At 31.1% G+C, this 26,376-nt stretch overlaps 1 protein-coding gene and 1 long non-coding RNA gene across 4 annotated transcripts in view; one reads left to right on the top strand and one right to left on the bottom strand.

The window, feature by feature from the left end:
• The first annotated feature begins 30 nt into the window (after positions 1-30).
• On the top strand, positions 31-26,315 carry LOC118191234 (methyl-CpG-binding domain protein 3-like). Of its 3 annotated transcripts, none has more exons than XR_004758545.2 (7): positions 31-167; positions 2,607-2,851; positions 3,067-3,157; positions 15,784-15,938; positions 16,913-17,039; positions 21,142-21,618; positions 24,042-26,315. XR_004758545.2 is itself a non-coding variant. In XM_035362034.2 (6 exons), the coding sequence occupies exons 2-5, from the start codon at positions 2,657-2,659 to the stop codon at positions 17,000-17,002; spliced, it is 531 nt and encodes a 176-aa protein (XP_035217925.1). In that variant the 5' UTR covers positions 33-167; positions 2,607-2,656; the 3' UTR covers positions 17,003-17,039; positions 24,042-26,315. The 3 variants fall into 3 exon arrangements, 1 of the variants encoding a protein (XP_035217925.1); XR_004758544.2 differs by lacking the exon at positions 21,142-21,618 and adding an exon at positions 19,335-19,380; XM_035362034.2 differs by lacking the exon at positions 21,142-21,618 and having other exon boundaries at positions 33-167.
• The window catches only part of LOC118191236 (uncharacterized), a 60,676-nt gene continuing 59,648 nt past the window's right edge, over positions 25,349-26,376 (bottom strand). Inside the window, exon 3 of the long non-coding RNA XR_004758548.2 lies at positions 25,349-25,423. This is a non-coding gene — a long non-coding RNA (uncharacterized LOC118191236). The remainder of the gene's footprint in view (positions 25,424-26,376) is intronic.

Below are 26,376 nucleotides of genomic sequence, written 5' to 3'. Positions count from 1 at the left end.
AACTACTTAGGTGTAAATGAAAAATTAAAGTTACATTAAAATTTATGACTTATTCTAAAGTAAGAGGTATTTTAAATTAAAAAAATTTTGATAATCTTTTAGAGGTTATTTCATTTGTAAACTGTAACCGTTGAAGCTCGTAAACAACATATATTTCTTTGAATATGGTATGAATAATATTTCTTTGGTGCTTATATTTCTTTGAATGCATGAAAAATTTTGTATATAAACAAATTATGTATTTAAAATTAATTATTAAAATTATATTATATACATAGTAAATGAAAATGAATCAATGTTATGTATGGTTTGGGGGCGTTTCTTAATTCATAAAGTCCTTTAAATACATTTACTGTTAGGACAAAATGAGCTCACTAAAATTGCATTTTTTTAAAATAAAATACAGTTGTAATATGACATAAATTTATTTCAGATAAATGTTAACGTATAGCATTAAGTTGAACGTGCATTTCTTTTCCCCCCTCTCTTAACGTATATTTGAAAATTAATATTTCGAAAATAATATTTCTCTAAAGAAAAATATTGAATCAACGTAGAATGCAATAGTAATTATATCTTTAATTTATGCTTACGTATACACATTTTTATTTAAAAATGATAAAGTGATTAAGGGAAAGCAAATAAATAAAAATGCTTTTCGTTGCCTATGAAACAGAATCTGTTCCATATAAAATTTCTGTAAAAATTATCATTTTAAAATAGTCATTATATTTTTAATGTTAGTTTATTATTTTCAGAACTAGTAGAAATTTGTTTATTTCAAAGAAGCATCAATGTTTCACTAATTGTTTTTCTGCTATCCAACTTAAGCTTTATTGTGCAATATGTTACAAGAAGCAATAATTATAAAGCACATATTTAAATTTATCATTATTTGGTTTTTAGTTGAAAACATACCATTCATAGTAGACCGTATATGTATATATAAATACTAAATTGCCCAGCTGAGTAGCTTGCAAGTGTCTGTCAGTAAGTCTTTAAATAATTTTCATAAAAATTTTTACATGATATTGAGAATCTGGGATAGGGAGTCTAGGTTTAACATTTAATGAAATAAATCTCATAGCCTCCTTTTTCAAACATTTTATGTAAACTCTGGTCACCAGAGAAATCATTAGACACAGCATTTCCGTATCTTTTTTTTTTAGGTGGAATCGCTAATGAAAATAGTAACTAAAGGACTTTTTAAATCTATATTATGGCTTGATTGCTCAGTTATGGTAATTAAATTATATATGTGTGTGTAAGGTTAAAAAAAAGTTATTACTATTTTTAGACAAGAGAGCGAAAATATCCAAATTAAAACAGCATTTTAAGGGGCTATCGCTAATTTAAATTATAATTTATATTCTCATATTTTTTATCTTACTTGAATATAATTTATACTAGTATAGAAAGTATAATATTATACATGCATGATACAAATGCACTTACATAATACAAAAGTATAACCTAATTTTCAGTACACTACTACAAAGTACAAAGAAGTCGAACTTGCAAAAATATTTTGATGTGTTCCACTGAAAACGTTAAAAAAAAAAAAAAAAATAATAATTAATAGAATATTATTTTTAAAGGTGGAGACAATTTATTTAACTCTTCAAATCTGATTTGATTATTATGTTATTAGGAAAAGTTTATGAAAAAGGAGATAGGAAAATCAAATTTGTTTATAACTCTTGAGGTTTTGGTGTTTAGTTTTTCAAGTTCAATATCATATGACCATTAATTGGTACTTTCTAATTATATGCATTTTCATGAAAACAACTTATTAGCGATTCGAAAAAAGTATTCGTTTGGCCATCTTTACTGCTCATTTGTACAGCAGTGTGAATAAATAGAAGTCAAAAACATATTTAAGAAATGATAAAGTTTATTACAGAAAATAAAAAATCTGTATGACTGATATTTGTATTTTTATATTCAGTAGATAATTATCATCTGGGGAGTTTAAAAATTTCTTTGAAACAGTCTTACTTTTTGCTTGCTGAGTCTTCTACCAAGTAAATTTGGTGAGATAAATTAGGTAGTCAAACAAATGTTGGGTACATACATGTATGGTTTGACTACTGTTACATGCATGCTGAAGAGGCAATTCTATGAAATGTTGAAACAAATTACAAATAATATGAAAGTACTCATTATTGGAAAAAATATTTCATTTCATAATAATCCTTAGTACTTTCAGAAACTGAAATAAAAAGTATGGTACTGGGATACTTTTTTTAAAACCAAAACACAAGAAGATTGTGTTGTGTAAAACACTATAATAAGTCTTTTTTTAATTAAAATTGTATTGAATCATGCTTGTAAAGTAAACAATGTCCATAATATTCAGGGCCAGATTTAGACTTGATGAGGCACTAAGCTACTTGAAATATGGGGCCTTTTATAAGTCTGTTATACTAATATTTTAAATTTTTGGGGGCCTCCCAAGACAGTGGGGGGGCTTAAGCTATAGCTTGTGTAGCTTAATACCGTGCACTGATAATATTATTCAAAAAAACTTTTCATTACGTAATTAACAAATATGAAATTTAGAAGTCATTTAAATAAAGTTATACTTAAGAGTTATTTAATTTCAGGTTCACTCATTCCCACTGAAGTTATATGCATGCATGAGGTATGTTGAAACATGTTGTTAACAAAAAGGAAAAGGGACCAAAGTGAAACTCAAGAAAAGGAAGAACCAAGTAAAATTAGTCCATCCATTGTTTTACCCATACGTCAAACTGCATCTATCTTCAAACAGTCTGTGACAATAATTAAGAATCAAGAGTCAAAAATTCGTACAGATATTACTCATGGCACTCAAGAAAAACCAAAACAAGTTTGTATTTTATGTATAAACTATAAATAAAATTATGGCTTGTAATCTTCAAGAGGTCAAGTTTTTATTTTATTGAATTTTAAAAATTCAGTTTTTAAACTGTCAGTTTAAAAATTTTTGCATGAAGAAATTATTTTTTGCTAATTTATTTTGAGCATTTGTGAAAGTTTACATCTTTTGAAGAAAATTAGTTTCTATTTTCCTTATTTTCAAAGGTTTTCTGGGAGAAAAGACTGCAAGGAATTAATGCCTGTGATAAAAAAGGAGAAGTCATTGAAACTTTTGAACTTCCTTCAAAAATCAAAGGTTACATATTTTTTATACTTAAATATTAAAATAATGGTGTTTAAACATTAATTATTATTTTGAGTGATTTCTTTCTTTCTTTCTTTCTTTCTTTTTTTTTTTTAAAGCCCAAATGGCATTAGCCCAGAAGGGCTATTAATTTCATTTTGGCATTTTCCATCAAATCACTTATAAACGGTGCATCACTTTTCAAATTGTTGCCACCAATTGTTAGAGCCTTACATTATACTTAAAGAATTTTGTTGTCCTACGTTTGTTGTTCAGAGGCCAATATTTAGAGTAAAGAAGCCATCGTAGGACAACAAATTTAAATAATGATGAATCTGCATAAATGTATGTGTGTTTGGTACAATGGTACCTAGAGCCATAAAATTTTGAATAACATAATCCTGTACCTAAATATGGGCATCTAGAAGCCCAAATTTGGAATTTGTTTTATTATCTATTTCATATTTTGTAAAACTTTAACAAATTTTTGATTAACAAACTCAACGATATCAAAGTGAGTAATGGCAACACTGTACCGGAAGGGGGGGGGGACATTTTTATCTCCAGCACGCGGCACTTTGTATCAAAAATTCTAAACATATGCTCTTTTAACCCGTAACAGGGGAGGTGAAAAAGTTGAACATAACAGGGGACGTGCGGTCTAAGAGACCGCGCATTATAATAAATTTTTAAAAATCGTCTAATTAAAATATCATCATGATATTTCACTTAAATGTTCTTTGAACATTTTACTCTGAAAAGAAAATATGTTTTTACACTTTAAAGTGAAATTAAATTTTTCCCAGAAAATTTCCCCATAGCCTTAAATTATGTGATGAAAATCATATGCTGCACTTAATTCTATAAAACTAAAAATAAGAATGCATCTATTTTGAATTGACTATTTTATCTATATTATTTAATATTTAAAGCAAATTTTAACCAGAGAAAATTGTATGTAGCACAATACAGAAAATTTTGACAGTACCTGAAATATCAGTATCTCACTGATTTTCTGATAGTAAACAATTTAGTTTTCGTCTTCTTTAGTACATTCATTGCATAACTTGCGTGCATTCCAAACAAACAGGGTCTTGGCAAGATAAACATAAATATGCTGTCTTTCTTTTCTTGCTTGGGGGGAAGCACAGACGACATGTTTTCCTTGATTTTAATTTTGCTTCTTTTGTGCAGTGCTCCAAATCCTTAGACTCAGCTTCTTTTCCTAAAATCCATTTTATCGTCAGGCGCAATTCTCGATTTATTCTTGGATTTTTCACTCTCGTGTGTAGTAGTGGTTGGACTAATTCTTTCACTAATTCTTTCAAAAACACCATTCTGGTCATAACAGGGTTTTGGTTATAACCTTGGTGCAAAATATATGCATTTACTATAGTCATATTTACTAATCGGTAGAAAAGAGCCATAGGCCAACGCGTTGTTCTCCTACTACAGTAATGGACAGAACATTTTTCATCTAAAGCATCAACACCACCTTTGGTTCTGTTATAAAAAGCAATTATTTCAGGTTTCTGTGTTTCTGAGTCTGTTTCTATCGAATGATGCAATGATGACATCAAAACCACTGCTCGCCTTTTCTTTGGAACAAATGAAATCAAGGATATGTCCTTAGTAAATCCATACAATGTTGAATTCTCTTTTCTTGACTTACATGGGAAAAAATCTTTCAGAATTTCTTTTTTATTTTTTTTTAACAGTTCCAACGTATGTCAGTCCATTTTTTCAACAATTCTGTGGTAAGTTCTATGGAAGAAAACCAATTGTCTGCTGTTACATTCCTGTTCATATTAAAAATTGGTTTGCTCAAACGCAGAAAAGCTTGACTTGGTTTGCTGAATTTTTTCCAACTCTCTTCTATGCTAATTCCATCAGAGTCTTTTCCACAATAAAGATATGCATTGTAAGCATAATTATTCTGGGCATCGGTCAAACACATAACTTTTAATCCATATTTCACAGGCTTTTGGAGCATATACATTTTAAAGCAACACTTTCCTCTGAATCCAACAAGCATTTCATCAATGCAGATGCAAGTGCCTAATGTGTACGCTTTCTGGGAAGTTATAAATGAATAAATTCATCACTTCAGAAATAAGTGCTGCCGGATCAGATTTCTTTCATTTTTTCCTATCATCTGGGTTATCAAATCCCAAATTTGAAAGTAAAAATTTAAAACGTCTCATCGACATAACTGCACGAAAAATTTCGCGGCCAGTTCTATCCGTGGCAAATAAACATTCAATATCTTCATGATTGGATTTGATTGGAAAAGAGCTCTCAGTTCATCAACACAGGTGTAGTCAATTTCACCTTTAATCAGACCACATATATTTTTAAATTTTCTTTCAATTTTTAGATTTGTCCATTTCATAATTATGCTTAAAAGTTCGTCAGTAAAAAGTAGTTGCCATACATTTTTGGGATATGAATTATCAATTTTTCCGTAAGGTCTTAGTCCAGGAAGTCTTACGATATTGTGAGCTGGGCTTCTAACTTTTCGATTTGGTTCAACGGATGATCATTTGAACCTATTTTTTCCGTAGTAGTATTTTACGGAATTAGTTGTTTCTAGATCAGAGAAATCATTGCTGTCTGCAGAAAATTCAGAGTCTGGGCATTTTCGCAGAAATTTTCTTCACAGTCATCTTCTTCCCTAAAATCACTTCCATTTTCGTCTAAAATTTTTTTCAGTTCTTCTGCATAATGTGGATCAGAAGGATAAATGAATCTCCGCGGACCTAACTTCAGAGCCATGTGTTCACTACTGCCGAAAATTGTAACACCGAGAGGGAGGTGAGGTCTCACAGACCGCTCTAGAAGAATTTCAACAGATACACTTGCCAAAGCATTCCGATAAGAAGGGGTCAGAAAGAAGGTCACGAAACATGAAGCTAGGGGAAGAATTCATTCAATTGGATAAAGCATGCAATAGGGGTGATGAGAAGAACATGTGGCGCGGTCCGTCAGACTGCACGTCTCCTGTTACGGGTTAAAATTACTTTCTGATATTGCTGTTGAACTGAATATTATGGTTTAAGTGTGAAGAACATGACATTTAATAAATAAAGGTAACATTCAAAACATTGAAAAAAGGCCCTTTGGTTGTAAAATAAAATCTGAAAACTTTCAGATTTTTTTTTTATTGTATTGTGTTTATTTATTTATTTTACCAATTTCTGTTTCAATTGGAGTCACATTTATTTAAAAAAATTAAATCAATCAAAAAATTTTTGTTAAATAAGCTAATGATAAGATGTAACTTGGCTTATAAAATTTGCTTAGTCTGAATTGCTTACAAGATTAATTACCTGTTAAAAACTTTGTTGTAGGTATTACGTTTTGTTATAGATGTTATGTATGGTACATTTTCATGTCAGGTTAATTGCATATCATATTTAATGTAAAATTTATGTGTCCAAATTAGATCTGTGGCCACAGATCTAATTTGGACTTAGAACTGGGGTGAACTGATTGTACATTTCCTTCTGTTTGGTATACAATAAATTCTTTCTAGTATAATGACCCACTTTTCAGATTATTTTTTCAGTTTTTTAAAGGAAAGTACTAAAGTAGAAGTTAGTTTATAATTAATTATAAATGCTATTATAATTAATTCATGATTATATTAATAAAATTATGAATTAATTACAAAGGTAATAGCAAATATTCTAAATAAACAAATAATTTTCTTTATATCCATTTTTTCTAAAATACTTTTAAGTAAATGATATTTTAAATTAAGACAGAATAACACGCCGAATAAATACTCAGAAGTCAAACAACAAAAATCAGCGTTACACCTACAAAATTTTGTAGGTGTAACGCTGATTTTTGTTGTTTGACTTCTGGATATTTTAAATATTGATTGTATTAGATTATGGCAAAGTACCGGGTGGCCATAATTAAACTGACAGTGCTCACAGTTTTCTGTAGCGCGATCTATTTGCGAGAATGATGCCACATTTTATAGGAAGATTAAACAAGACGGGGGACGAAGGATTCCGCGAAAAATCAAATTAGTTCCAAAAGTCACCGCTAGGGGAATATTTGGCGCTGTGTAATAGAAAATAGAGTGTTAACAAATGCAAATCAATACAGAAATTACCTTTTATTTTGCATTCAAATGAGGTTCAATGTGGCTGCCGTTGTTGTGGACCACATATTGCATTCTGTGCACAGTATGCACAACAGCAGAAAGTAACATGTCTGCAGGAATCTCCCGTACAGTCCGTGATATGTTATCCTTCAACGTAGCTAGGTCCTGGACCACTCCTTGATAGACCTTGGATTTAAGGTAACCTCATAGCCAGAAGTTGCATGGGGTAAGATCAGGCGACCAAGGTGGCCATGCAGTTGGAAAGTAGCGGCTAATGACTCTTTCTGTTGTGAATTTCTGTCGTAGCATCTGTTGCACTCGTACAGCAATGTGTGGAGGGGCTCCACCTCGTATGAAAATGATTTCCCCCAGGCATTGTCTTTGCTGAAGTGCTGGAATGACAAAGCTGTTCAACGTGTGGCGATATTTCTCTCCGGTAACAGAAGAAGTTCCCGGTCCTGTCGGGGTAATGTTCTCATAGAAGAATGGATCTATAATAAATTCCGCTGTGAACCCACACCAAACAGTTACCTTTGGTGAATGTAAGGGAATTGCTGTGACTGCATGCGGTGGCTTGTCATCCCAAATTCAGCAGTTCTGGGTATTCACAGTTCCATTCAGGTAAAAGTGGGCCTTGTCTTCCCATAAGATTTTCCACGGCCAAGCATCATCCACCTCCATTCTGGCAAGAAAGGTGAGAGCAAAAGTCAGTCGCTTATCATGGTCAGGGTACAGTAACTCCTGTACATGGCTGATCTTGTACGGATAGAAGATGATAATCTTTCGTAAGATTTTTCATACTGTACTGTAAAGCATATTCATATTCCGAGCTACTCCACGAGTGCTTGAGCTGGCAGCAGTATTGTGTTGTCCTCTGTCGACAATCGCCATGGCAACTGCTACGATTGTATCCTGTGGTACAGGTTTTCGTCCTCTGCCTGACTGAACCTTCAGAACCTGTTTTCTCAAACGTCATAACCATTGCTTTTAGCCCATTAACTGACACAGGACCATTACCTTTATGCATTTTTTTGTGCATTCTAAAAGCACGAAGAGCGGCTGACGCGTTGCACTGGTTGAGGTAAAAGAATTTGACCAGTAACGCACACTCGACTAAAGAAGGAGACATTGCACATAAACTTTCAGTCTGATTGATTTGAAACGTAACACATTGCCTTTTAAAACCCAAGCAGCTGGCACTGTGTGGATGGATGTAACGTGAAATTTGAATAAAGAACTTCTTCCTCTGCTCAGCGTACGTGATATTGCAAATCACGAGACTTTATCGGTGTTTATGTAGATTTTACGCTTTTTTAAAAGTGTTGCCATATTGCACTTGAACTAAATCAAAAAATGTGCATAATAAAAAGTAATTTTATTCCGTATTAATTTGCATTTTTTAACACTCTATTTTCTATTACACAGCGCCAAATATTTTCCTAGCAGTGACTTTTGGAACTAATTTGTTTTTTCGCGGAATCCTTCATCCCCCGTCTTGTTTGATCTTCCTACAAAATGTGGCATCATTCTCGCAAATAGATCACGCTACAGAACACTGTGAGCACTGCCAGTTTAATTATGGCCACCCGGTATATAAAAGGTATCTACTTAAGGAGAGGACTTAGCTTACTAAGAGAACTAGCTCATGCTGCAAGTTAGAAAAACTAGGAAAACTCCAATACAGTTAACCTGTTTGTTGAAATTTGGACCTAGATCAAACTACCAGTGGGCAGCAGTTTTACTGCTTAGCCTCTCATTTGCCTTTAAAATATGAAAAAGAGATCTTTCATGTAAAATAATTAAAAATTTTATGAACACTTAATGCATATTAAAATGTTTGGAAGATGCTTGTTAAAGTGGCCATTGCAAGACCTTTGGTGACATGTAAAATTAATTTGAGAAAACTAGAAAAATGCTACCCTTCGAAAAGCTTTTAATTTCATGGCTAATAAATGAGCTATTCGTGAGCAAGTTAGTTAATGCTTTATTATAATTTTTTATTTTTATGAATAAATTGCATAATGAAGATGCATTCTGTTCTAAATTTTCCAGATTTAATGATCATTCATATTCTGTGAGGTTTGAATTCTGCATTGCTTGCTTAGTTTGGTAAAGATGATAATATCATGCTTTTTATGCACAGCTATTATATCATTACATATTAAACATAAATCTTTGTCATGTAATTCTATAGCAATATAATTGGTATTTCATTTTGCTTTAAAAGCATGATATTTAAAGTCTACTTTTCTATTATTATTTGATTTTGAGAGTGACATGGTAACATTAGGTAATGAATTAATAAAAAATAAAAAGAACAAAATATTGCAGAGTACTTGACAGATGATAACATGTGCAACTCTATAGCAAAATTTTATAAATAATGACAGACAAGAAAATATAACAGTAGCTCCACTCGTTGTTATTGTTCACAACTTTTCAGCTGAAAGGTTGGCCATTGCATAATAGTGCATAGTTTGATGTACTTTACATGTAAAAAATAACATCATGTCACAGGCCACATTAAAAACGAGTGGCAGGTCAGATTTGGATGATGGGGTTTGCTGACCCCTAGTCCGGAGTATGAAATCAAATATGGTGCACAATATAAATATCACAAATGTTTAATGCTTTTTTCCTAAATGATTATAAATAAAAAATGGAAAACACTTTAGAGGAAGAAGGATATTGATTCAATGATAAAGTGAGGAAAACTTCATAATCAAAACAGTCTGAAAATTAAACATATTGCTGGTTAAAAATTCACCGACCAAGTCTGCTAATTCTGGTGCATGATCGAGGTGGCCGCTTTAACAAGGAATTACCGGATCTTCTAGTCTTCTTTGAAAAGGACTGCCAACAATTTTTTTTTAAAATTTATAATTGTGTTTTTGTATTTTATTTGTTGATTTGCAGATGCTGTAATCTAACGTTAATTATTTATGATTTAGAAAGTTTAAGACATGCATATGTACATTGAACTGTTAATTTCAAATTCAATGATTACAATTTACTATACAGTACTTGCCGTTCAATTAGAAAATGAAAACAAACTAAACAGTATAAAAAAGGGGATAAATCATTTAAAGTTGTATTGTAACCCGAAACAAACCTATATATTCACGCATTATCAGTAGATAGCCCTTGCGAGCTTTACTGTATTCAATTGAATAAGCTATATTGATTAAATGGTTCACTACACTGTTCTGTAAAAGTAATTTTGCTGCTAAACTGAGAGCAGAAAATACAGCAGCAAAATAATTTCTGCTCTCATTAGACTTTAAAACACTTGAATGTTATAGTGAAAATAGATATTTTGCTGATTGTCCTCTTTCATATTTGGGGATTGAGTTAGAGAGCAATTAGCGTAGATAATGCTGTTATAATTCATGTTATAAGTATTTATTTATGTTCTCTGAAATACTCACTACATCAGCAGGAGATTTCAGAGGGGAGGGTTTACTGTATTCTACTTATTGTATTCTTACATCTAGAATTCAATTGTAGTCTTAAATTGAGGATAGTCTTTATAGTTGATTTTAGTGTAATTAATAATTTACTGTTTAAATATTTTATATGTTACAGTAAATTATTAATTATTATCAATCTATTAGTTTCATTTTCTTAAAATGATTTTACATCCAGAGGTTTGACTCTCATTGATTTGAAAAACATACTAATGACATCAACCTTAAGTAAATATACAAACACAGAAAAGAGAAATAATCCATATTCTAATTAACAGAAATATATTATCAACAGTTTACTTGTATTTTGTAGCAATTTGATTTGAAGAATAAGTTCATTTCATTATGTAAATTAAATCAACATTCAAAACAAGAACGCTCTTCAAAACAAAACTACAGAAAACAAAACTGTTTATATTATTCTAATATTCTGTTTATATTATTCTAACAAACTACAGAAAACAAAACTGTTTATATTATTCTTCGAGGAGTCAGTGAGAAGCAGAAGATTAATGGTTTCACTTTTAATTTATTTTTACAGTTTAGCAATTAATTTTTAACAGATGGTTTAACAGTATATATATATATATATATATATATTTCAGATTATATTCAATTAAATTGATATCATCATATAACTATCATGGATAAAAATAGCTCCTGAAGGTTATGACATATGTTATCCAGCACATTTTATATTCATATTTTTGTTTCCTTTTAAAATTTTGCTTTTTTTTTTTTTTCTGGTTTTGATAGTAATATTTCTATTATTCTTAATAAATACATTAAACTTGTTTATTTAGAGAAGCCTCTGTTAACCTGCCTCCAGTTAGTTGAGGGTTGACTGTATATGAAAGCAAAGTAGTATTCCTGTGTATGCAGATTTTAAGCATGTTTCAGAAACTATCAAAAGTAGGAATCTTGTAATTTATCTTTGTAGTATTCAATAAATAAATAAATAAATAAATAATAAAAAAAAAATCTGTTCCTTTTCTGAGATTGGGAAAGTACTTTTTTTTATTTTAAAGTGTCATTGGTTTTTCCCATTTATACGTAAGAAACTGACAGCTTCTAGCAGTTCTGTATTTAAAGTTTTTAGCATCTAGGGACAACTGAAGATCTTGTGCCCATCTCTTGTTTGCCAAGAGTGGAAAGTATTTCATTCTAAAAAATTGTAACATCAATTTGGTGCCCACTGGAAGTTTCACCTGGGAACAAATGCCCCTGGTTTCTAGAACACATTTCTTATCATTTGAATCTTTGAAGTATTGGGCTGCCAGCTGTTTATTGTGAATAATGCAACAAGCAAAGAAAGACTGATAAGGTAGAATAATTTTGAGAAATGCACTTAAGAACAGTATTTTCTGTGTTCACTGCAGATGTTATGTCTATTGCAATACTGATTAAATCATTTAATGGAATGTTAACATTTCTGAAAGCTGTGTGAAGTGCATTTTAAATGTCAACAGTCTGTGTTATTTCTTTTAATGCTAAAATCGTGTTTGCTTTACCAGTACGTCAGAAGAAATATGATAAATTATTAAAACAAAGAATACTAAATAAACTCCTGAAGAATTATGATATTAGTTTCTTGAAAATAAAATATAAATATGATGCCATTAATTGGAGCATGTGTTTTATCTATATAGATTTATTGGAAAATCTAAGCTAAGTACTTCAAAACTTGTTAAATCATTTTGTATTTTAATATAAAAATAATTTGTTTACATAATTTGTAGAAACCTTAATGAAAGTTTTCATTAAAATTAAGTTTTAACTAATTTTAATGCTTGAGTTTCTTAAAATATGTATTCTATAAACTGTGATATGAAAGGAATATCAGTCAGCATAATTTTGTTAGTTAAGCCGTGTTAAAGAATCAAAGTCCTTGTAATACAGTGTATTATTTCTACTATCTGTCATAAAAAACTGTTATTAACAGTACATTGGCAATATAACATTTGTACAAAAAACATGAATTTTGCATGGGCCTTTTCTTTGGCAAAGCATGGTGTAACTCATTTTTATATACTAACAGATTTGATACTTATACTGTGGGTAAAAAAAGTATTTGCACACCTACATTTATGTTTGCAATTCATAAAAAGAAGCATTAAGAAATAAAAAAAAATGGATATTGCGAAATCAGAATAAGTTTAATCATCCAAAACAAACAGAAAAATTACAATAATATAAATAACAATGCTTTTTTGTAACAAAATTAACATATCTCGTATCAAAAAAGTATTTGCACACCTGCATGAATAAAATGAAGGAAATAAAATATATAAGCAAATTTCAAATAACTAATATTTGGTATGCATTCCTTTAGCATCTATTACTGCTTGTAATCTTGCTGGCATTGATTTAATTAAAATTTTTGTAACAGTGAGGTCAGTATTCGACCACTCTTCAATAAGGGCTTGTTTAAGGGCAGATTTGCTTGAAATCTTCCTTTTTCTTATTTTTAAATACAAAGAATTCCACAAATTGTCAAAGGATATTTAAGTCTGGTAATTGTGGTGGAGTGGCAAGTTTTCTGGGTACATTATAAAGCAACCACATACGTGTTATACCGGCAGTGTGCTTGAGATCATTGTCTTGCTGAAAATAGTACGAATTACTGATACCCAATTTTATTGCACTTTGTGGCAAGTTATGGCGCAACACATCAATATATGTTCGAGCTGTTATATTCCCATCAATGAAACACAAATTACCAACTCCTTTGCTAGCCATGCAGCCCCAAATCATAACAGAACCTCCTCCATGTTTAACTGTAGGTAACACATTTTTGGTATGAAAAGTAGTACAAGGTATTCTCCAAACTAATTTCCTGCCATCTGATTTAAAGATATTGAACTTACTCTCGTCAGAGAATATGACATTTTTGCAGAAGTCAATTGGCTTATTGATATATTCCTTAGCGAATTCAAGTCTGCTCAGTCTATTTCGTTCACTTATGAGAAGGTTTTTCCTTGGAGATCTCCCATAAATGTGTGCATCGTGCAGGACATTTCGGACACTTTGGGCACAGATTTGAACTCCAGATGTTGAAGCGACATCATTTGCTAAAGTAATTGCACTAAAAAATGGATTTTTCGATGCTTCTCTTATGATTTTTCGCTTCATTCGCAGTGAAAGTTTCTTTGGGCATCCAGAGCGCAAGTTATTTGTAGATCCTCTTTCTTTATGATGTTTTATAACATACCGAACAGTAGAGAAGCAAGCATTTACATTTTTACCTATTTCTCGATAACTTAGGCCATTTTCACATAGAGAAAAAATTTTTTCTCGTAACGAAATCGGCAATTCAGATTTCTTAGGTGCCATTACAATTTGAAATTGACAATCAACTGATAACGTTTCAACAACACCTCCTTTTATAGTTGTCTTACGTATGTTATATACTGCGAAATGACTGTCAAATAATAGCATAAAAATGCAAATTTGCTAAAGATCAGTTGAGTGTGCAAATACTTTTTTGACACAAGCTATTTTAATATTGTTGCAAAAAAATTTTTTTATTAATATTATTGTATTTTTTTTTTTTTTGTAATTAATTTAAATGAATAAGCTTATTCTATTTTTTAAATGCCAATTTTTGTATTTCTTAATGCATTTTCTTATAAATTGTAAACAAAAATGTATGTGTGCAAATACTTTTTCTAACCAATGTATGTTATTCCATTACTGGAAATGTTGCCACCTTTCTCTCATGATTTTGCACCAATGACTTAACTGTACATAGCAAATCATTTCCTATAATATTTTTCTGCATCTGCTAAAGCATTTCTATGAATGAAGTAATATGCAAAACACAGTATCAGAGATTTTGATTTATGCTTGAGAATACTGAAGCTTGGAAGACTCAAAAAATTATTTTTTCCCTCTTTTTTTATGTTTTATCATGAAATTCTTAAATTCATCACCAAGTATGTATTTAAATTGTCAGCTGATTTTTGACTTTGGCTGTTTTTTCCCCCTACCCCCTTACCAAAAAATATATATTGTTTTAACACTATGAATGTGGCATTCACTTGTGGACATTTTTTTTTTTCACTCTCCTCCTTAAGTATATAATCAAGTTCTATTCTGTTACTATCCAGTGGGATGAAAGGGTTTTTATATTTATTGATTATTATTATTATTTTTTTTTTTTTTAACTAAGTAAGTTTGTCATAGCCAAGCACCGAATTCAGATTAGAAAAGATTGTTTGCTGTTTGATATAAAACTGAATGCATTTTCAAGTTGATAAATAATTTCATGCTGAAATCAGAACATTTGTAGTCCTGCATCAGATAAAAATTTACTGTTGTATGAATTGTATTATGTTGTATGAATCTGTTGTATGAATCTTAAACTGATAAATAACATGAAAGCAAGTGCATAAATATATACAGGGTGAATATGATGTTCTGTTTGTTTCTGACTGATGTACAGAGCTTGCTACAGCTATGAATGTGATGTCTAGGTAGTGAATGTACATAATGTCTAGTTAGGAATCTAAAAGGACGTTATATGTATGAAATAAGATCAGTTGCAGCACCTCCTGATGGCATAATTCAAAACTTCATGATCCTACCCCAATCCAAGAAAAAAATCAGTTGCAAAATTATAGAGCATCATTGATTTAATATGAAAAGATGAATTGATTTAATATGAAAGATATATTTGGTGGGTATGATAAACAGTTAGGTGCATGTAAAATGTCCAAAACTGATATGCAGCATTTTCTTTGTGCAAAATGATTTTCTCAAAAAAAAAAAAAAAAAAAAAAAAAAAAAAAAAAAAATATTTTTTTTACACTTGCCAAAAAAAAAAAAAGTTTTTGTACAAAACTAGTAATAGTTATTTTGATTAAAATTCAAAACTTTATCTTAATTTCACAAAGTTATATTCACTTAAAATAGAATGCCGTGGATCTAACTGAAGATTTACCATATGCTTTTATTTGCAAATTGCAAAAGATTTTTCTTTTGTTAGTTAACATTTTAATAAAAGTTTAACTTTTAAATTACTCTTAAACTTATTTTGTATATTTTCTTTTTAGCTGTTGGATTACAACTAGGAGATGAAACTATACTGAGGAGTATTGTAACAGCATTACACATAAATGGTCACCCAATTACAGGACAGAACAAGCCAAAAGCACTACTAGACAAGAGTCCTGGAGTTTATATTAATCCTACACAGCCTTTAGTATTGGTAAATATATTTTCATTATTTTATTTTCCTGTTTTATATATTTGTTTTTAGTTATAATTTGTATAGTTAGTAATTGAGATATAATTTGTATTTTTTAAAAAATTGAAAAGAAGAAATAATTTATTAAAATAAAGTAATGTGTAGATTAAAACATGATCTTAAACTACTAAAGTAGTAGCAGACATCTTACCTTCAACAAATCTGCTGTTATTTTGAAGACCATTCTTCGATAGAGGACATTTTATGTTTTGAATTGTAAACTTAAACTAATTAATTATGCTGAGATACAGTTACTGTTAAAGTCAAAAAGCAACACTAAACCACCACTAATAAATAGCAACACTCAATGTATGGGCTCGGAAGAAAACTTCATGGACTTGATCTACTTCTGCACTTAATATAGAAGCAAATTCTTGTAAAAACATACTGCTGCTATCTAGTGATTTATTGTGAAACTTTTGAGTTTATTTGTTTTGCTTGGAAAAATGTAATATTTGTGCTGTATTGTTCCATTATTAACTCCAATTAAAAAAAAAAAAATTTGGAGTTGTATTTTTTGCTCTGAATTGTCTGAGCAGAGGATTTAGCAAGAACAGACAACTGCTGATAAATATGTAGCTCAATATTATTATATATGTATGAAAGAGAAGAAAAAAACAGGATTGAAATGATATGGGATCATGTTCATTAAATGTAAACAAAATTAATGTACAGGCAACTCTGGCTGTCTTACTACCCATATATTTTGAAAAAGAAAAAATAATAAAAAATAAGCATTGCAAATTTTAACAGCTGCCTAATAAGATCATCTTGAACAGGCAAGGCAGCTTTACATGTACACCTTGCAGATACATACAAGTTTTAGAATTAATATGTTTCAGCTTAATACATCAGTTATAGATTTTGTACTATGCTTTTTTTTTCCATTCAATATGAAAATAGTTGTTTGTACACGTATTGTACTTTATTTTTAGGGTCTCCACGTTACAGATGAAGATATCGAATTGCAAGAAAAAAAAGTTTTGGAAGCTAGAGAACGCTTAAAAGAAGCTCTTAATGAATGAACGATGCATCATGGAATGCTGCACTATTTTCATTAAGGTATGATTAGTAATATTTCATTTATAAATTTAATTTTATTAAATTTTCCAATAATGTGTAATGAAAAATTTTGAGGCAAGTTTTTGTTGATTTTCCTCCTTAATTTGGAAAAAGGTTTCATTAATTAAAACAGTGCATGGTAATGAGTTAGAAAAGTTTTAACACTAGAATTTCTGGAGAAAAATAAATAGAAGTGTTATGTATAAATTTGTAGACTGCTACTGGTTTGTAGAGATCTCCTTAAATAATTATGTCACATCAACAGGAAAATTTAAAACTTGTTTTCTAGCTCAAGATGAATAACAACTCATACAGGTAGGATACATTGTTAAATGTAAATTGATAATACGGAGATAACCTGGAGTTCTCCTAAACATGTAATGATTATTGCAAACCATAAAATCAGAATAAAGTTTAAAGCATTGAATCATAAGCTTAATAGCATAACAGTTTGCAAATACTCTTGATCTTAACTGATTTAGACTCCAATGCAGAATATGCTAAAAATTGTAGTATGCATTGAAAAACAAATTACTTCCCTGCAGACTATTTTATTCAGGCTGGTGTTGGTTCATGAAAGAATTCAGTCCAAATAATATAAGATTTGTGTGTGTTTTATTAAATGTTTTCTGCATTTTTATATATAAATATTTATTTCTGTATATACAGAGTAATATCATTCTTGAGCCGAAGAGGGTAGACTACACCTAAATAAATACTTTTCATCATACTTTGAATAGATGTAACTCAAGTAATGAAGTGATAAGGTTAGCAAACTTTACAACTAGAGAGGAAGAAATGGAAAAGTTAAAGAAATTTTATTGAACAAATTACAAAAGCTACTCTAAAGAGACCAACACAAATGTAAACTTCACACCTTTGATGTAGAGACTGGCATATATTGGCAAAAACACCATTTTTTGAATAGTGGCTATAGAAATTCTGGTAACAAAATCCTCATTGGAATCACCGGGGCTGTTGTATAAAGGTTTTTTGAATAAAACTAATAGGAAAAGTCCAGATATGAAAAAACAGCCATTTTGTCAAGCAAATTGGATCACCTGACCATTCCATTGTCCTGTGAATGCTATATCTAAGGTATTCTGTATGCTCATGCTGAAATGGGGTGGCACTTCTTCGTGTTTGAATCACATGTGTGTTCTAATGTTTACTGTAAAGAATTCGGAAATTCTGGCAAATCCTGCAAGAATACAAAGTTTGCCTCCATCAGCGTGACAAAAGATATGGGGCAATCAAATGATCAGGGAGAATTTTCATCTAAAGCATTTATTGAGAAACACAGTTACCATAATATGGACTTGTAGTATATAAATTCCTGTTGCCCACACATAGGAATTATGGGAACTAAAAATTCTGTCATGTGCATTTGTGCATAAATTAAACATCAATAGCAACATTTATATATGATCTGACACAGTCTTTAGGTTGCTTTTGCATTTCCATCTGCTACTCTGTAAATGGAATTCATGTTCGTTTTACCATGATTCATAAAATAACTCATTCCTTCCAAAATACATGATGACAAAGATGATTGATGAGTGCAAAAACCAATACATATGCCTTTTCTGCTAAGCATCCTCTGTCACTTCGCTGCTTGAGTTATGTATTGTATGAGAAAAAGTGAATTTTTAGGTATGTTCTTGTTGCCACTTAACCCTTTAGGCCCTGCTGGTGATGTTTGTCATCTTTATATGTAGAACTCTGTTTTATTGCTAGTGGGGACTGTTTTACTCTGGCGGCTTCTCTGCATGTGTTTTTGCACTTGGTTGCTTACCTTGAAACCTGATTGTGGGAATTACTACGGTATCCTGATTTCTACAAGCTCAAGTAGAAACCTGTTGATGTTGTAATGTTGTTGCAACAACATTACGTTAACAAGTTCCTACTAGTACTAGTTGTAAGTGAGTTCTAATACCTGTAAACAATATTTCATAGACTATTATTATTTAAAATGCTTGAGTTTGTTTCTGTTCTGTATATATAGACAGAAATTATAATAAAAAAAAAATTAAAAAATCTAAACAAAAAAAGAATAAAAATTCAAATGATTCAGAGGAAATAAACATGTATTCGACACTCATTAATCAACTTGGTTTAAGACTTCAAAACACTTATCCCTTGACAAGTTCTGTTTGAAGCATTAAACAGAGTGAGATTAAAACTTTTATTATTTTTGATTTTGTTATGTACAAATTTCATGTATTTTAAATAATTTTTCTCCTTGAAGTGTAAATTGTAGGATTTTGTAATTTTCTTTAATTTGCATTCTACTAGTTTATAAGGAAACCTGAAGAAATTTGGTTGAACCTTCAAACTTTAAGTATGGAATTTTATTCTTTTTTGTTCCGATTTTTTAAATTTTTATAATTTTTAATTATGCAGCACATAGCACAGATTAGTCTCATTGTTTTTAATTTTAATTTTTGTTGTTTTCAACTTCTTTAAAAAATATACATGTATATATATATATATATTCTCAAGTGCATATCAGTTTGTAATGGATTCAATGCACACATAATTGATTATAGCTTAATAAAATTTAATTTCTAAAAAAAACTTAACAGTCCTGCAGCTTTTTACATAAGTATTTGTACAGCTCTTCTCAGTATGCCAAAGCATGATCAGTAGTTACCACTAAGAATGTTAAACACAACACAATGCAAAGCGCATCTACAGAGCGAAGCTCACACGGATATTTCTCAGTATGGTGAACTCAATTCTGAACTGAGAACTAATGCTCTTTCCAGTCTTATATGGTTTCCCCCTTCCCCATTTGCTGAGAAATTTCCAGTAACTTTGATTCCTCGAAATTGCTGGAAAGCATTTACAGTTACACAGGATAAGATCAAAATACACTTGTTGAGTTTTCAGCAAATTTGGCGACAGAAATTAGTCACCAAAATCATTGCCAGGTTGGCACTATCTTGCCAGTTTCACAAGATAGCCATTTATCTGAATGTTAAATAGACCTGCCCCTGTATTCTTATTCTTCTGGAGGAGTTTCACTCTCCCGAGGCCTTTTATGTTACATTATACAAGTAATGCTACAATTTTACATCTAATTTTTCTATGTAACAGAACTATTTAGTCGTAACCGAACTATTTTATTGAACGCCATCTAATGGCATCTAAGACAGTCAACCTCCAGCTGCGATGTCGTCAGGTTGCCCTGTATTAAACATCTCGGTAATTCGAATGTTTAATGTTCTGTTTGGTATATGTTTTATTTTTATGAGGGTTGATCCAGAAATAAGTTTCCCATCAATGTTACTAATAGACAGCATTGTTTATTCTCATAGCAATGTACATCATTGGAAAGAAGACACTTTGTTATATTTTTTGACATAATTTCCATCTTTTTTCTACACATTTTTGTAGACAGTGCTCCAATTTCTATATCCCAATGTCGTAGAACTCTGCTACCATTCCGTTGAGGAAGCACTTCACCTCTTTGATTTCATCGTTGTTCCGAAAGCGTTGGCCACTGAAGCTTTCCTTTAACTTGGGGAACAAGTGATAATTGCTAGGTGCAAGGTCCGGACTGTATGGTGGGTGGGGTGTGACAGTCCACCCAAAGTTTGTCAGAAGGTCCTGGGTTTGATGGGAGATATGAGATTGGGTGTTGTCGTGAAGCAGTGTTACACCGGCTATTAGTAGTCCTCGTCAGCAGTTCTGAATAGCTCGCCTGAGTTTTCTTAGTATTGCACACTAAGAAGTTGATTGTTGTACCAGGTTCCATGAAATTGATCAGCAGTGTCCCCTTTAGGCCCTTACAATTCCAAAACGCACTGGCTATGACTGGCCAGCAGAAGGAATTTGTTTGAACTTCTTTGCGACTGGTGACCCTGAGTGACGCCATTGTTTGGACTTTTGTTTCATTTCAGGACCTAAATGAAACACCCATGTTTCATCTCCTATAACAATAGAATCCAACAATCCTTCCATGTCTTCTTGACACTGTTGAAGAAACTGGTAAGCACAGGCAAGGCGTTTCTCTTTATGTTCTGCTGCTAACATACGCGGTAACCAACGAGCACAACACTTGTAATACCCCAATTTTTCAGTCAACTCTCTTTCACAGAACTCCCAAGAAGCTGAGCAACAAGTTCATGAATGGTGATCGTCCTGTTTTGAAGCACTTCACGGTGAACCATCTCGATAATCGCCTCCAAAACTGATGGTCTTCCACTCCGTTCTTCGTCGTGAATGTCCTTCTAACTGGCACTAAACTCCCTGCACCACTTTTGGATGTGTTGAACGGACAAATACTTTTTGCCATACACCTCTGTCAACTGATGCTGAATATCCACGGGTGAAATCTCATCGGCATGCAAAAAGTGGATTGCGAACAAATCTCTCATTTCCCTCCAAATGAGAGAACAGTGGGCACCTCCATCTTGGATAGTTCCAGAGCCAAGACTAAGCAGTGCAGCAAAATGTGGCTGGGTGGAATCAAGAGTGGGGGAACAGCTGCGCACAGTGGTGTTGTCAGATTTTGCCTTGCACCTTCCCGTGTGGCTGGAGCTCTTTGAGAACCTTATTTCTGGATCGACCTTATGTATGTATATTTTCTTTGTACCCGTTCCTGTGTGCTTTGTTAATAAATACTTTTAGAGCTAGCTGGCATTTGTGTTTATTGCAAAACAGCTAAGCACACACACACACATATGTATATATATATATGTAATATTAAAAGCACAAGGAAAGAAAAAGCCGGAGCAGTGTAGATGCGTGCTTACATCCATATCGAAGAAGATTTTGATTGCGTAGTATGCTAGTAATGCTAACTTGGTAACATCTAAAGAACTTGGCAGTCGAGGCAGTTTTAATTCCATTTTTATTTCCAATTGATATTTGTGGCCACAATCACTTGGCACTCTAGTCGTGCCTTTCCACAGAAGATTTACATTTTTATATATTGTTAAGATAGAAAGCAAGCCAGCGAAATTACAGCTTAGCAGAGTAGAGGGCAAAAGCTGAAGTACGTAGTTATGAAAGATGCAAGCACGCGAAGAGAAACGTTTTGGTTTACAATTTGGTGATTGGTCGTCAAGAGGCATATGGTATTAACGGTTACGTAAGATCGCATGATTAATTTGAATGACGCAGTTTAGACTTAAGCGCTGTTTTTAGGACAGATAGAGGAAGTTCTCAAATGAAATAGAAAATAATGGAAATTAAGTTTAGAAGTTTGCTTTCATATTTTTTATCTTACATATTCCCCCCTTCAAAAAAGAAAAAGGCGTAGCGACAGACAGAGAAGCCTTTTTAAAGAGAAAGAGTTAAAACACTAGCAAATTAAAAAAAAATATAAATAAATAATAAAATTTTGATCCTGTAAAGTATTATTTATAAATATCATTTTTTTTTTTTTAAATAAATTCTTAATTTTTAGAGTCCTATTGAATTTTTCAACATTTAGTCCAAAAGTCTTTTTGTTTGAGAGTTCACATAATCATAATTCTTCAGAGAAAGTTCTTGTTATCGCAGAATATCACAAAATAAACTTTTACATAATCATTACTTATAATTAAATGTAATGCACATAAATATTTATGATATTAATTTTCATATTGATAAATTATATTTTAATACTAGATAATAATAGAAGTAAGCTTCTGAAATTATGGTTTCACCGTTATCATCTTTCATTTACAATTCCTGATTTTACCAAACTGGAAGCCTCGCAATACTTCTAAACAAACATATCCATCAATAGGGCTGTCCTCTTGAGCTAACCAGTGTGTTCTCTGCACTGGTGGCCCAGGGTGCCTAGGCAGTTACTTGAAAAGGCCTCCGTTCCTTGCATTAAGGTAACTGGCCTTTGAGAACTGCATTAATACATTCCATAATAATATAAAAAATTTACATGCATTCATAAAATGAGAGCCTCCAACATTATCTTGCATGAAGAGGGTAAAAGGAACAACTGTACAGAGGTAATTACAGGCCAGTACACCCTCATCATACTATACTTAACACACAATAACCCATAAATTTTAACATGCATTTACCATAATTTCATATTACTTATCTGTAATAATTTCACTCCTTTTTTTTACACCTACTTCATTTTTAGAATAATTATAAAATTTGTATTCAAAATTCTCAACAAAATTTCAAAAACATAAAAACTTATCTTAATATCCTTCCCTATGAATAATTTAAATAGCTTAAAATTAATTACTTAATTTGCTCACACATAACTATGAAAAATTAGAAAAATTAATGAACAAGAATTTCAGATTTTCTCAAAACAAATTGCAGAAATTTTAACCAAAGTTGAAATGAAAACTATAGAATTCGCAGCATATTAAATGATTTAGTTCCTGAGTTAGATTCACACGAATGTAACAATTTTTGAGCTGTTGAAAAAGCAGAAGCGCAAATAATTTTCTGTCGCACATACTTGCAAACACTTAACTCAGATCGACCTTGAACCTGCTGTAATGCTGAATTCCTAAACGGTAATACACTGATGATTTAAAGCACTCTTTTTCTAAATATTGTAGACATCGGCGAAGCACTTGCAAAACACCATAGCAGAAGAATGATCTGTTATTTTTTAAACACTGAAAAAACAAACTTGATGATTCACTTATTTCACATTATCTTGGATTTATCACAAAACGATGATTTGAAGAGCTGAACTAAATTTTCCATTGAGGTTTCAGGCTGCAGGAAACTATCCTTACCGGCTTAATTGGCAGTAGAATTTTTTATCTTACATATATATATTTACATTTTAATTCTTTTATATTACTTAAACTTAGGGACAATAAAGTTCTTTAATTACTGGTTATAATAATATGTCATGATGGGAACAGTCAATTTCATATGAGCAAATCTGTTTTAATTGTATCAGTGCTTTTAAGTGTCCATATTATTTTGTTTCATATTGTTAATTTTTAGTAGTAAATATCTGATTGACGACTGTAATGTAGCACATTACATATAAAGTGCTTTTTTCTTCCTTTCTAGTTTGGTGATTTAGGAAGGTTCTGCTACAATGCTGATATGCAGATGGCTTGAATGAAGAACTCATATCACATACATGCAGATTGCATAATTAAAGCACTCTGTAAATATTTTCATATGCAGTTGACAAGTACAAATAACTTTTTTATGATCATTTACATTCAATGATTAAAATATGTATTGTTTGAAAGTGATGTCGAATATTAAAACTAGTAATAGAAAATATTTGTATAAAAATTTTCCTACAACAACCAGTATCTTCCAGTTCCCATGCTTATCTTGAAGGGGCAGTTGTTGTATACATTAAGATTTTCATTAAGTTTATTTGAGAAAGTTATGTAAATTTTGGGGACAATAATCATCTAAAATAGTGTGATTTTATGTACCTCAAATAATAGGAAAACCTGGATGAAGCCAATGACCAGAGCCATTTTTAATAAAACAGTCAATGTTTTATATGGTACAATTACACTTTTAAGTTTCTTTTATACTTTATTGAATTCAATACTATATAAAAACAAAGCATCTTTACTGTAGTACAGTAGTTATTATGCTAATTAACTTTTGTAGTACATGAGTTATTTTACTACTACTCATATGATAGTTCTAAGGATAAAATTCATGTATATTATTGTTCTTACATTTTAATATGAATAGTCAGTTTCATATTGAAATTTAAAATAAAATGAATAAAGGAAACAAAAATTAATAATTTTGTAATGCTGTTTATTGTTTTTCTTTTTCTTGAAACATACTCTAATTATTTTATTTATTTATTTTTTTATACTGAGATTACTTTCCCCATTACTGCAGTGTTGCCCAGTCACCTGAACATCAAACTATCAGTGATGTATCATCTTTTTACAGTTTAGTAAATAAAAGTAAAGTTTTAATGGCAGTCATGCTACCTATATGAAACCCTAATGTCTGCATTCTTCATATATACAGTAGCATTAATAGTAAATCTTTTGTGTGTTCTAAGAACTGTGTATTCACCTGAGATAAGTAAAACCTTGACTAACTGGGATTTTTCTAAGGCTACTAGATTTGCTACCTGAAATCATGTCATCTACATTTATTCACCACTTGACAAGCTTCCTTACTTTTCCTATTATCACCAAGTGTTGCAAAATAGTTGAAACATATATTTAGTGCATGGGCAATATCTTACACATACTTTCATGGATCTGATTCGATTAAATCATTTAATTTATTCAAATCAATAGAGGAAGAACAAAGGCTACAGATTTCATTTTGTAGCCTTAAATCTCCTGAGTGAAATTTTGCAAACCAACAGTGAATGGATCACCGATTAATTGTCACTTACCATTAGTGGCATCAGCTCATTTTGTATAACCAAAAATAATAGTAGCAAAACCTTGTACCTGTAAAAGGGATAAATTTAGGGTCAGGATGATGAAACTTTATACATGTACACTGAAAAAAAAAGGGGGAGACATCTCTTGTTCTACTAGGTCGATTGATGAAATTGAAACTGCGTTTTCCATGTCTTGAAAGTGCAACTTAGGATATATATTAGATTTATATATAGCATTGCTTTAACATAGGTATTTTGACACGAAATTGGACCTTTTTCTGAAATAACATACCATTTTTTTCCACATTTCGATTCTACAACTCAAATTATGTGGAATGTAGAAATTAAATGTGAAAATAATATAGAAATTAAATTTTGCAATTTTTGGTGAGAAATTTATGGAGAAATTAAAAAATGTATCTTGGCAATTTTTTTTTCAGTTTGAGCCAAGAATGATTCACTTGGCGAACTTCTTAATTTATAGCAACCTATTCTCCTTTCTTTTTTTTCACTGTCCATGAGCATGGAAAAAGAGTCATCATTCATACTTTCAAATAATTTTAACAAAGTGCATAAACCATGTTTTCGTTACTATCCCTTATAATAAATATGCCAAATTTCAAAACACACTAAAATGTAAATTCACTTATATCTTAGGAAATTTTTTTTTGGTTGGGGGGAAAAAAGATGTTTGTGATTTGTTTCATAATGCTGTTTTACAGGCAGTGTTGTACATATGACTGTTCCAGAACACGGAACACACACCACTTTATCCCTTTATTAATCAGGCCATAATATTCTCAGTCCACCAAGTTTGAAATTCTCTATTATACTTATTATGCAATTTTTGTTATTTTTGTCAAATTAGCCATGTTGAATAATAACTTATTTAAGCAACTGAATATAACTCGCACAAACTTCAGCAAAATGTTATGTTAATAAAATTAGTTTAAAAGCGATTGACTATGATTAATTTTGATGTTTAAAATGACTATGATGTTTATGATGACTATGATGACT

This window comes from Stegodyphus dumicola, chromosome 6, assembly GCF_044657685.1.
Source record: "Stegodyphus dumicola isolate Sdum_Otavi_A_Nest chromosome 6, ASM4465768v1".
Lineage (NCBI taxonomy): Eukaryota > Metazoa > Arthropoda > Arachnida > Araneae > Eresidae > Stegodyphus > Stegodyphus dumicola.
Note: the sequence above shows the minus strand (reverse complement) of the source record. Positions and strands in the feature narration are given on the sequence as shown.

What these genes read in the sequence shown, in the direction of transcription:
- LOC118191234 (XM_035362034.2), top strand. Translation starts at nt 2,657, where the DNA reads ATGTTGTTAACAAAAAGGAAAAGGGACCAAAGTGAAACTCAAGAAAAG. An exon ending in CTCAAGAAAAACCAAAACAA is followed by an intron (nt 2,852 to 3,066) that starts GTTTGTATTTTA and finishes TTATTTTCAAAG; the next exon opens with GTTTTCTGGGAGAAAAGACT. An exon ending in ACTTCCTTCAAAAATCAAAG is followed by an intron (nt 3,158 to 15,783) that starts GTTACATATTTT and finishes TTTTCTTTTTAG; the next exon opens with CTGTTGGATTACAACTAGGA.